At 37.4% G+C, this 13,657-nt stretch overlaps 1 protein-coding gene across 3 annotated transcripts in view; it reads right to left on the minus strand.

Annotated features, from left to right (window-relative positions):
- Positions 1-13,657, minus strand: part of MYOCD (myocardin) — a 167,948-nt gene that overhangs the window by 91,025 nt on the left and 63,266 nt on the right. For all 3 annotated transcript variants that reach the window (XM_036757074.1, XM_036757073.1, XM_036757075.1), the window contains exon 2: positions 1,349-1,414. In XM_036757074.1, coding sequence (XP_036612969.1) covers positions 1,349-1,414 — 66 coding nt within the window. The remainder of the gene's footprint in view (positions 1-1,348; positions 1,415-13,657) is intronic.

Below are 13,657 nucleotides of genomic sequence, written 5' to 3' on the forward strand. Positions count from 1 at the left end.
GAATTTGGTGCCACAAAGTAATAAAGTGATGATAGTCCTGCCACAGGGGTTCAGAATTTACACTTGTGTTATAGTATCCATTTTCCGAGGGAGAATATTCAAACATACCTGTGCTGAGGATTAAGGATTAAATGACTTTTATCATCTAGGAGTCTAGGCCAATGGTTCTTGATATATGATCTAAGTTCCCCCAGGGAGTCCCCAAAGCTCTTCCAAGGGGTCCACAAGGTTAAAACTAATTCATAACAATACTAAGATATTAGTTGCCCATTAAAATACTACTCCTTTTCCCAACTACAGATCTGTGTGAGACCTGATTTTCTTCATATACTTTAACAAAACAATGTATCACAACAGATTGAAAACAGAACAGATAAAAGAATCCACCTGCCTTCCATTGAACCAGACATTAAAGAGAATTGCAAAAGTATGTAAAACAATGTTATGCCTTGCTATTTTTTCTATGAAACTGTTACTTATGTTGACATATAATGCATTTATTAATGTTATTTTTAAATGAATAAATATAAAATTTATATGTTTAGATTCTGATATGATATTGATAGACATAACCCACATGAAGAAAAGCCCTTTGTTGTCCTCAATAATTATTTAAAAGTATAAAGACATAAAGTTTGAAAACTACTGATTTAGATTTTCCCCATCTTTTATTGCTGGGGGAAAATAACTGGGTAATGGACACTTTGATATTTTGATGTGAGGGGGAAAGTTTCAAATACCTGTCATTTATGAATATTATTAAAAGAATATTTTCTTTTAACTAAAGCAGATTGGATAAAATGTAAAAAAAATCCTGAAATGTTCTTGTTTTCAATGGTGTGAGTATTCCTTCAATTAATGTAGGTAAATGCTTTACAACTTAATAGATGGTCTTTGCAAATTGTTCTGGCTAAAAAGATCCTTTCACCTGGACATTTTCCTTGGTAATTAGTAAATAATAATTGTGAAAATACAGTTATTTAATATCTCTTTGCCCCTTGTTCAGCTTGTTACAATAATGTTGCGCCAGATATGGTGTTACCAGTAAGGAATTCTAGTCAAAAGAGAAGAAATACTTGGCAATTACAGATTAGAAATGGGATACATCTCTACAATCTCTACAATATTGGGAATGGACACTTGGAAAGGCTGTACTTATCAGAAAAGCAATTGGTGTTCAATATTTCAAAGCAAAGACAGTTCTCTATGTCCTACCAGAGTCTAAGTCCACTGAAAAGTACCCCTGTTCACAGTGGATATATTCACAATCTAAGATATTAAAGAGAAATTCCATAATCAAGGCAAATTATCAATAGAGAGTAAGTTATGAATGATAGAAGATACTCACCCAGCATTATGTCTTGATTAGCCAGTTGTTCTTGGGTCCTTCTTTGTTGAAGTCGTAACTGTAAAGCTTAGGAGGAAAAACATATCAACTTTTCATCTGAGTCTTTTACCCTATTGCTTTTCATATTTACTTTTCAATCCCTTGAAGTCTGTCTTCTGACCTCAGGACAACTGCAACTGCTGTCCTAAAATTACCAATGATCTTTCAATTGCAAAATTTGATGGGCTTTTCTTAGTCTCACCCTTCTTGATCTCTCTGAAGCATTTGACAGAGGGTGTTGATCACCCTTTCCTCCTGGACATTGATTCTTCTCTGGGATTTTGATTACATGATACTGAAAATCTTATTTAAGAATAAAATCAATGTAACTAGGATAAGATGAGGGGGAGAGAAAACTATATCAAATATAGGCAGAGAGACAACTCCCAAATCAATAAGATCACAGATCCATTTAGGACATTCGAATATTTTAGTATCTCTTATAAAAGCTCTAATATCCAAGACAAACAGAGAAGTAAGAAGATAATAAAATAAGACTGAATAGCTCCATGATAAATAAAATGGTCAAAGAACATGAGCAAACAGTTACTAAAAGACTCTGTTTATTGGCTATCTATATTTTTAAAAGGGGCTTTGTCTGCTAGCGAAGATAACCTGATTTGTATTGAATTCCCAGCACGTATTTATTTTTTATAAAGGAGTGAACAACGATGCAAAGGAAAGAAGGTCTGAAAAGACTGTCTTATATTTCCCTCTAATTCTGAAAAAGAGGGATTAAATCCAAAAAGTTGTGGTTTTTAATCACTGCTATATCACGCTTCTGTGGCAGGACAGGAATGTTTATGAACCCATCTAGTTCCCTTCTTGTTCAGGTAGTCTGTATATCATACTGACAATATCTTCTTCCTTCATTAATTAATTCCCAAGTTCTCTTTACCACACTTCCTCCTCTCTGATTACTGGATTTCCTTTCATGAACGCATTTTCTTAATATATGGTGCTACCCTATCCTCTTCCTTTACCTGTCTATTAGCTTTTGGCTTCAGGTGGAACCTCCCTATTCCAACATAACTCTACTGCAGGATCAACCCTACTTGTTGCCTTGCATAACTGGATTCAAGTGGGAACCCCACCCCATTCCCAGTTCTAATGTTGTACTGAACACCAGAGCTTTCCAAATCTGCCTTAAGGGCAAGCCAGGCTATTCAGTTACGTAACCACCATCCTTTGCTAGTTCCATTACCAGACTGAGCTCCCATGAGACCACCTCCAGAGGGAGCTGAGTCTCACTGAGAGCTTCCAGGTGCCAGTTGGATCCATTCTGGTACCTGGCCTGGATCTGCCTCATATAGGACTGCATCACCAGATTCCAGTAGAACACTTGCTTAACTCTAGTTTCAATACTGGATCTACTTCATACCTGGTCCTTCTATCTCATTCCTCCAGACAAGGTTCGCAAACTCCTCTTTCAAGCCTCAGAGAACTTTCTAAGCTCTCCTAGACTGAATGTTACCTTCACTGGCCTTCATGTCCACTCTACAGGACAGTCTGTGGCCCTCTAGATCCTCTCTCACCCCTCCTTAATGTTTCTCTCCAGTCTCTGGAAGAGATATTTAGCAGCATCTTCCCCCAAATCTGTCTCATCCATAATCTTTCCTCTGCCTCTTTTTTTTGTTTTGTTTTTGTTTTTTTGGGGGGGCAGGGCAACTGGGGTTAAGTTACTTGCCCAAGGTCACACAGCTAGTACATGTGTCAAGTATCTGAGGCCAGATTTGAACTCAGGTCCTCCTGACTCCAGGGCTGGTACTCTACTCACTGCACCACCTAGCTGCCCCCCCCCCCACCTCTTTACTGGCATGGGGAGGAAGAAAAAAATATTTTTTAAAGATGTGACTCTATACCCCTTACCACACAATTTAAATCAACCCTCAATCCCAAAGCTGTGAATCCTTTCTGAGAGTAGTGGGAACCCTGTGTTGGATTTTCTGGGTTTCCAACTTCAACTCAGAGGAAATTCTGGAGTGCTTTGGTCCTCTCTTTGCTGGGCTGGGCTTGCTTCCACTTGGCTCCCAGAAAGAAAGCAGACTCTTGGGTTTCTTGGGAATCCCATCTGGGACATTTTGCTTTTTAAAAAATTTGTTTTGTGTTGTTTTTTGTTTGTTTGTTTTTACATCTTTGTGGTTCTGAATGCTCTCCTGTGTGGCAGTCTGGCCAGTTTGGGAATTGGCCCTTTCTATACAGCAACTATTTATAGAAACACAAAAACAAAAACTTAGGACCTTTTAACTATCTTCCTCCCTAAACAGACTTTCTCTAATGATATTCTTCTTGTACACATTCCCAACTGTAAGCCCACCCCCTTTTACTCTCTATAGCCCAGTGGCACTAAAACCCTGACTACCAAAGAACAAATAGCTTTCTTCTATCCGCCCCTCCCCCCCACCGCAAACTAGTTTCTAAATCCCATGTCCTCAATCCTATTTATCCAGTGTTCCACTCTAGCTATGCTGGACCCTTCTCTCCGGAATCTCAGCTTACACTTATCTCTAGAATCAAATACAAAATCCTCTGTTTGGCTTTTAAAGACCTTTATGAATGAACCCTTTCCTAGCTTTCCAACTTTCTTACACCTTATTCACCCTCCACATCCTCAATGATCCACTGACACTAGCCTGTTTGATACTCTTCAAATAAGATACTCTATTTTGTGACTCTATGCATTTTTGCTAGCCATCCTCCACACCTGGAATTTTCTCCCTCCTCACCTCTGCCCCTTGACTTCCTTTAGATATCAGCTAAAATTCCATCTTCTCCAAGAAACCTTTCCTGGTCTCCCTTAAGTTACTGCTTTCCTTTTAGGGTTATCTCAAATATAACCTGCATATATCACATTTGTACATAGTTGTTGGCAATCCTCTACTCACTAAATTGAGAGCTTCTTATTGCTTTGAATCTTTGTTTCCCTACTGTAACTGACACATAGAAGTTACTGAATAAATGCCTGTTGACTTCACTTGATTCAAAGTTGTAAGGATAACTTTAACTGTTCTTTAACTGATAAATGATGAAAGTATATCGAGAGAAATTCAGAGTATATTCAGCAGTACCCAGAGAAAAAAATTCAAGCTTTCAATGGTCTTATTTAAAAAAATGCTCTAAATTACTAATAATAAGAGAAATGAAAATTAAATCAACTCTGAAGTATAACCTAACACCCATCAGATTTGCTAAGATTACAGAAAAGGAAAATAACAAATGTTGAAGGGGATGGGGAAAAATAGGTACATTAATACACTGTCATGAAATTGTGAACTAGTCCAACCATTCTGGAGAACAATTTGGAACTATGCCCACAGGGCTATAAAACTGCGCATACCCTTTGATCCAGCAATACCACTGTTGTGTCTATATCCCAAGGAGATCCAAGAAAAAGGAAAAAGACACATGTGTATGAAAATATTTATAGCAGCTCTTTTTGTGGTGACAAAGAACTGGAAACTGAGGAGATGCCCTTCAACTGGAGAACGGCTGAACAAGTTATCATATATGGATGTGATGGAATAATATTCTGCTGTAGGAAATGATGAAGGTGATAGTTTCAGAAAAACCTGCAAAGCCATTTATGAACTGATGCAGTGAGGAGAACAGAACCAGGAAAAACGTACACAGCAACAGTAATATTGTAAGGAAAATCAACTGTGAAAAAATTAGTAACTCTGATCAATACAATAAACCACCACGATTCCAAAGGACTTATGACATAAAATGCTATCCATCTCCGGGCAGAGATTGGGCACAGGTTGCAGATTGAAGCATACTTTTTCCCTTTCTTAATTTTTCTTGCTTCCCCCTCCTCTTCCCCAGAACATGTCTAATTAAGAAATATATTTTGCATGATTATATCATATGGATATCACATTTCTTGCCATCTCAATGGATGAAAGAGAAGGAGGGAGGAAAGGAATTTGGGACTGAAAATTAAAATTTAAATATACAAAGAAATCTGGGAAGATGTATATGTATTGATTCAGTGTGAAGTAAGCAGACCAGAATGTGTGAAGTAAATAAAATGTGAAGACTTCACAGGGAAGATATGTATAAAAATATATCTATATCTATACTAAGAAATGTTTAAAAGTCAAGAAATAGGGAAATAGGGAAGTAGAAAAATTCTGAGGCCATGAGAGTCTGATGGCTCAGCCTCTGGGAAAGTTTACCTTGAAACTTTTTGTTCTTTCTTCTGGTTCTGGTTTAAAGATTTGCTCAGTAAGAATAGAGTCACTGTGACCTGCTTTCCTTTACTGTAAAAGTACCGTAGAAGAATGGAGAGGGTCTCCCCCGCCCCTTATCCTATTCTCCTTCTTTAGATTTATGAATGTCACCTCAGTTGTAATCATTAACTAAGGGAATGGGAATTGGAGTTTCTGTGCCTTGATTTACCAGTTCTTTGTCTAGCTTTCGTGCTCAGATTGTATGCCCACTTCCCAGCCAATGGTGAGAAGGGTCAGAGGTGGGCGGGAATTCTCTTGTGTTAGGTATAATTATTAGTTCTTTGCTCCTTGTAAAGCACCTCCCTTGCTACATCTGTTCTGGCAGAGGATGCCCTATTCTTGAGAATTGAATAAAATTTATTTCTGTTCCCACCCTGAGATGGCTCCTTATTATAAATTTCATTGGTGAGGGTCTTCCATCCCACACAAGAACAACAATTTATGCAATAACAACAGTGGCTTCTTCATTAGAATGTGAGCTCCTTGAGAGTGAATAGCTTATCTCCTTCCCACCTTATTTCTCATTTTTGTCACCAACACTCAGTATAATGCCTAGTAAATCCTTAATAAATGTTCATTGACTGACTGACCCCCTTCCTTTGGTTTTGATAATATTATAATTTTAATTATTATTTGACAATATTGTACTTTTAATATTCTTTTTTCTTCTTCCTATACCTAAATGTAGGTATTATCAGAAATTCTGTGCTTGGCCCTCTTCCCTCTACTCCACACACCGTTTTTTTTTCTCAGTCCTACTGAATTCCAAAGCTATGTAGATGACTCTCCAGACCAACTTTTCCAACTCTGTTATTCATTTCTCTTTGGCTGTCTGGCTAGCACTTTCAAACTGACGTCCAAAAGAGAACTTATTGAAAATCAGCTTGCCTTCATTATTCCCTGTAATGTTAATCAGGGCAGCATTTTTTTTGCTGTCAAGTACCTTAGATGAGTCTGGCCTTTGTTTGAATGGGACAGGTAAAGTGGGATCTTTTGCCTTGGAGTGTTTCTTAGCACTAAGACAATGGAGAGTCATTGATTTGTATATGATGTGGTGCTTTCCTCCACGCTGGTGTTAGTGATTTCTCACACCCTAAATGGTGAGCCTTAAGCCCTCAGGGCCCTGAACACTGTATATGTAGTGGAAGGTTAGCGTTTCACTTTTGGGGGTACACTCATTGAAAGAATGTGGGTGACAAGACGCTGGGAAAGCCGTTGAACCCGACACCCCGGCCTTGTAACCCAGATAGATAGATGCTGGTACTTCTCTGGTAACTATATTGCTATGGATAGACTGGTTTGTGTTAGTTGATCTGTTTATAATGTATGCTTGTGATTTCTGTTTGTATTTGCCCTAAAGTTCAGGGCGCTGATCTTTTCCCCCTGAACTAAGTGAATAATATATGTACGTTTAATTAAACTGAGATTATTAACCCCTTAAAGTTGCATTTCTTAGAAAAGCTGATCAAAGAACCTGTGTTAGCAGCCCTCCTGTGTGCTGGTTGTTGTTGGTCTTTCACCCTCACAGTAGCTGCTAGCAACGTTATTGTTACATTTTCCTCTTTACTAATTGGAGGTAGCTCACCACCTTTGTATTAACTCTGACTCATACTTCTTGAACCCTTCACCCAAAATCAGTCAACAAGTCTTGTCAGTTCATTACCTTTGTAATCTGTTATCTTTTTTTCTTTCCACTTCTATTATTGCAGCCCAGGTTTTCATAGTCTCTTACATCCTTATATTCTATACATCTATTATATCCTTTCATCTATACTATTATTCACTCCTGACACCAGTGACATTGACCGGACTTGACTCCATAAATAACAAACTTCCTTTCATCTTAAAACCTTTTACTTTTACACTCTTTCTGTCTTCTAGCATTCACTGAAATTTGACTTTCCTTGGATGATACTGCATTTCATGGCATCTTTTACAGCACTGATTTTATCTTTTTCTCATATTCCCTGACTCACTGATCCAAAAGAGGGAGTCAGAACACTCTTTGATCTCATTCCAGACTTTCTTTCTACCACCATTTCTTATCAACCCCTCCTCTCCTGAGGTTTACCATATCCAAACTTACTACCCAGTCAGATTCTGGTAGCTGTCATTTGTCACCTCCAGGTCATTCTCTCTGTTTTCATGGAGAAGATGATACAAAAAAAAACTGTGTACATAACAATGTATATTTAGGGTAGATTGGAGTTAATTACGGAAGTCCCAAAACCATGCTAACTGGGTCTGCTCTAAATCTGTTACCTAATTTAGACTGGGCCCTCTCAGCTCCAAGGCAATTATCTACTCATATCTAATTGATTCTCTATCTTACCACAGAAGCTGTTTGAAAACTTCTTGTATATTCTCAAGCCTTCTAAGCCACCTCCCCATCTTTTCAGGCGAGGACTACAAAAATTTTTCACATTTCCCATTATAGTCTCTGATAAAGAGGTGATCTTTCTCCTTGTCAAGGCCAAATCCCACCCCAAATATATGTCCTTTATCCTATTCTCTCCCATATTTTCAGAAGATTGCTCCTTCTATCATCACCATCATCTCATACCCTTGTCTTTTGCATCAGCAAACATCCATCACTTGATACTGCCATCCCCACCAGACATCATTTTATTATCTGCCATTCCCTTATCTGCTAAACTATTGCAAGAGGCATCTATACTCAGTGACTCTACTTCCTCTCTTCTCAGTCCCTTATAAATCCACTGAAATGTATTTTCTGACTTTGTCTTTCAACTAAAACTGTTCTCTCCAAGTGACCAGTGATATCTTAATTATCAACATAATGGTCTTTCCTCAGTTTTCATGCTACTTGAATTTCATTACATTTGGCACCATTGATCATCTTTTCCTTCTGAATACTCTCTCTTAGTTCTAGCTGTTTGATAAGTCCTTCTCAATCTCCTTTGCTGGACCTTTTTCCTGTAATGCCCACTAACAACGGGTATATTCTAGGCCTTCTTTTCTTTTGCCTCTATATTTTCTCCTTTGGTCAGCTAAATAATTTTGAACTGTAATTGGAAAATAATTTGTGACTCTTAGAGTAGGAGGGGATGGAAAATGAAGAGAATGGCAGTGTAGGACTTACATTTTCAAGGGCAGCTGCTTGAGGAAAGGATAAAACACCCAAGAAAATAGCCTAAGACTAGGGAAAACAGATTGCCTTGCCCAATACAGAGAAGAGGCTAACTAATAGGGTCACAGATGGAGCACTGAGAAAGGTTCACAGAGACTATCTAATATAATTTCCTCATTTAGTAGGAATTTTATATTGAGGAAACTAGAGCCCAAGAAATTTAAGTGACTCTTCCAAGCTTATACTGGTGGCCAGTGTCAGAGATAAGATTTCAGTCTAGGGCTTCTGACTCTGACTAAGGTCAGAGTCCTGGGAATAGGTTCAAGTTAGGGCTAAAATTGATAAAATGAGCGCATTTTGTTGTTAGTTAGAAGTTCTGTTTCATTTTTTAGGAATACATTTCCATTGCCATCTTCTGTTTTTACCTAGTCTATATTTCTCAATGTCTACATCCCCCAGGAACCTTATAACACCTAGAAAATACAGAGTTTAACAAAACTAGTGAACACATAAAAAATTCCAATCTAATAGTATGGATTGTTCCAAGTCCATCCTTCATTTTCTACAAAAAAGGGGGAAGTTCTCTTCTTTGGAGTCAAGCTTGGTCATTCTATTTTCACAGCATCAGGTTTGATTGTTTTGTCATGATTATTTCTATTGCTCTGGTTATTGTGCACATGATTTTCCTGGTTCTGCTTATGTCACTCTGTGGTGTTCATATATAGGTTTTCCCACGCTACTCTGTACTCATTAAATCTACTGTTTCTTATGTGAATATCTTAATTATTTACCGCATCTTATTTAGCCATTCTCCAGCTGATAGATACATGTTTCTAGTTCTCCGTTGCTACAACAAATGCTGCTGCAAATATTTTATTATATATGGTTCCTTTCATTTTATCACTGGAAGAATACTTTCAACCTGAAGTCAAAAGGAGTGGGCTGGAAGTCCAAACTGAAAAGTATCTCATACCATTAGGATTTACAGGGTACCAGTGAAAATATTCTTTCTTGGGTTGGGGCTAGAAGGATAAATTAGCACGTAAATCAGATATCCAGAGATATCTAATTACAAATAAGATTATAAACCAGATATCCAATTACAAGGGTCAGAGAAAAAATGTGTCAGCTTTAAATCTGTTCCAAGATAATTGAATAATGTGAGACTGTGTATCTATAATCATATATTATACTTGTCTTTATTTATTTATGCTAATAGTTCCAAATAGATTTTTAAATTTATGATCTCCTAGAGGGCTGGGCAGTCTTACGTACATATGTAAAGAATACGCATACATACATAACTATATATAATATATGTGTACATATGTATTTGTATATGTCAATGTACATATATGTATACATGCATACATATACGTACATTATAATTTCTCCCATATTCTTCATGAGGTGCTCAATATACATCAGCATATCTGTTAGTTTATTGGAAGTATATGCATAGTTTGTGTGCTTAGGTTTACTACTACTGTTACAAAAATAGATTGTACCCTTGAACTTTGAAGTGCTGTCATAAGAAGAAGGAATAGATTATTTTCTCTACTTATAAGAGTAGAACTAGGGTCAATCACCAAAATTCTAGAGAGGCAGATTTAGGCCATGCTGGGGAATCCAAGTTAAAGGATATCCATTATAGGAAAATAGCTCCAAAAGAAGGAATAAGTGTCTGAGTCTCTGGTTTGTGGGTTTGTTTGTGGAGAATCCAATTTGAGTACAGGCTGCTTGTCAGCTTATTTACAATTCAAAATGTGGATGGTTCTTACCATTCCAAGCAGGCTTTTAATCAAATGAGATTCCTTGAAAGAGGTTCAGGTTTCCCCGCTTGAGGAAGCTTATAGATTTCAGTTATAACAAATGGAAAAAGAGAATGAAGAAGACTTCAAACTTTGAGGCTGCAAATGGATAAAGGGAGTCTTTTGTAACAGTCATTCATAGATTAACTTAAAGTCTCAAGAAGAGAGAGGAAAATACAAGAAACAGATGACATGCCAACCTTTAATAAGAAAGTGTTCCATTAGTCAAAGATAGTATTGAGTCCGACATGATATGCATAATGCCCTAGACCAGTAGGTATTATGAATCAATAATAATTACCATCATCGATCATTTGAAATTATCCAACTAAAAAAGACAAATCCAGTCCCATCCTTTCTCACTACAAATAGGAGCAGTAATGTTATTGGATTTGTTGCTAATTGTTATCAAATCATAGCTCTTTTCAGGATCTGAATCCAGATGTTCAGGAAGCTCCTACCTCATAAGCTTCACTCCATATCCCAGTCATTCTCACATGCTTCCTAAATACCATTCACACCTTTTTTTGTTTCCTACATGCCGCCTGATTCCTTTAGTGGGTTTCAACAATGACTCTGGAATTTAGTTGTCTGCTATTAATTTCACATTTGGCCGCATTTTAAGGCAGATTTTGTAGACATGCTGGAGAATTTCTAAACACTGCCTTCTCTGGACACACCTGGAAGTTCCCTTCCCATGCGGCAATCTTTGTTCACTGTCTGTTCTCTCTTACCACCTATTCACTCCTCAGTTCTCTGCAACTCTTACCACTGCTTAGCACAGCACACAGTAAGTGCTTAATAAAAGCTTTTGATCTATCTAACTACTTTACTGAAAATGTTCTCTTTGAAATTATAAGAAACCTTTTAATTGCCCAAGTCAATAGTTTCTATTCAGTCTTCATCTTCTTTGACCTTTCTTATCTAACTCATGACCTAGAACTGAACCTTTGGGTTTATATGAATTGGGTTCAATTTGGGGGAGTTTCTCATGCAAGTTACTCTTTGGCTTATATTTTCTCCTAGAATGATCAGAATTTGGCTCATGTTTTTTGAGTCTTTTTTTTTAGTTGTATCTGACTCTTCGTGATCCCATTTTGGGTTTTCTTGGTAAAGATACTAGAACAGTTTGCTATTTCCTTCTCCAGTTCATTTGACAGATGAGGAAACTGAAGTAAACAGGGTTAAGTGACTTGCCCAGGGTCACACAGCTAGGAAGTATCTGAGGCTGTGTTTGAACTCAAGAAGATGAGTCTTCTCGAGTCCAGGCCCAATGCTCTGTCTACTGTATCACCTAACTGTCATTCGTTGATGTCTAGTTCCCTACAAAAAAGGAAAGAGTTCCCTAGGTCTGACATAAGTACTCAAGCTAACACTGACTATAGAATGTGCTTTATTTAACCTGCCAAAAACTGTAAAATACAGAGGGTTCATGCTTGAGTCCGTAAGTAGTCAAAATAACTCACCTTCCCTTTTGGTAAGCCTAACCTCCCCCATGGACTTATATGGTCCTCCATATACTAGCCTGGTGACCCTTCCTCCACACACAGGTTTATCAGAGAATAAAGCAACCCTCCCTTCCATCAGGAATGTACTGGAGACAGTTCAACTGTCTCCTGTGAACCCATTGTTGAATTTTCAGTGTGAACATCTATACCTCTGAAATGAGCAAACATCAGGGCTGGGTTTATTATTTTGTTGACTATCCCGACTTAAGAAAGCAATAGAGAAAATATTAATAATGCAGACTAAATTTCAAAGTTTTAAATAAGGGGGATTGCAAAGCGTTAAGGTCCTAGAAGAAGTCTAAAGAGATATTGACTAGGTAAGAGCTTTAGAAAATGAGATGTTTATGAAGTGCTTTGAAAATCATAAAGTACTATATGAATGTGAGTTATTATTATCATATTATTGTTATTTATGCTAATGAATCATTTGAGACTGAAGGAACTCTGTCAGCTGAGAGAGATTCATTGCTGGAAGTCAAAAGGAAAAGTGAGCTATGGGAGAAGAACCTAACTCTTGAGAAGGAATAATGCTATACTTCTCAAGAGTAGAGAGGTTTTCTCTCTTGTTTTGTGTTGTAAGGAATAGTGAATTTGCTGAGTACAGAGTAGCATTGGAAAACCAATATATGAATAAAGCAGAATGATATAAGCAGAGCCAGGAAAACCATATAGTCACCAAGCATCTTTCACACATCAGGTACAACCTCTTATACAAGCTCTTTCCTGATCCCCTCAGTTATTAAAACTCTCTCCATCTTGAGATTAATTTGCCTTCTTTTATATATGCTTAGTGCTTATTTACTGGAGAAGGAAATGTGTGTGTGTGTGTGGGGGGGCACTCTTTGCTATTACCAGATGCTATCCCAACTGACAAAACTTCTCTTGACTCAGTAGATGCCTTAGAAAATGTTGTGACTGTTATTTGTTTCTTGCATACTCCAATTTTATAAAATGACCTGGCTAAAACTCAATCTATCAGTAATCCCTTAATCATTTCCTGCCACCACCCCCCAACTAGAAGATGAAGCTCCTCTAACATTTGTGCTGAGTAATAACCTAATCTATGCCTGAATACCTTTGCTGGCAAAGAATCCACTACCCTACTGAAGAAATTATTTCCTTAATTGGATAGTTCTAATTATTACAGATGTTTTCCTCAAGAGAGTTCGACTTGGAATTGGAGAGCTTAGACTTAAGTTTCGTCTCTACCACTTACTCTCTCTGAACTAAGTGGTAAGCCACTTATATCACTGGATATGAGATTTGGAAATAACCTCAGTGACTATCTACCCACTTAGATTTAAACCATTGGAGGGGGCATAGCGAAAACCTTCTCACTCTAAGTTTATAATCTTATGGTTAAGAAATTACAAAAAGATTTGCAAACTACTCAAAAGCTTCAATTTGTACAACATGAACATTTTCTTTAAGAAGACAGAAGGTTCTGGACATTGCTCACATTGAACAAAATCACACAAAAATTAAAATTGACTCTATCCTAATAGGTAGAAACCAACTAGTAAGCAATGGAGAACCCATTCCCTAATCAATTATCTATATGTAGTCAAAACATTGACTAGTTAAGCCAAAGGTGAAAATCAATGCCAAAATACTCCAACAAATGATAC

This window comes from Trichosurus vulpecula, chromosome 4 (assembly GCF_011100635.1).
Source record: "Trichosurus vulpecula isolate mTriVul1 chromosome 4, mTriVul1.pri, whole genome shotgun sequence".
Classification (NCBI taxonomy): Eukaryota; Metazoa; Chordata; class Mammalia; order Diprotodontia; family Phalangeridae; genus Trichosurus; species Trichosurus vulpecula.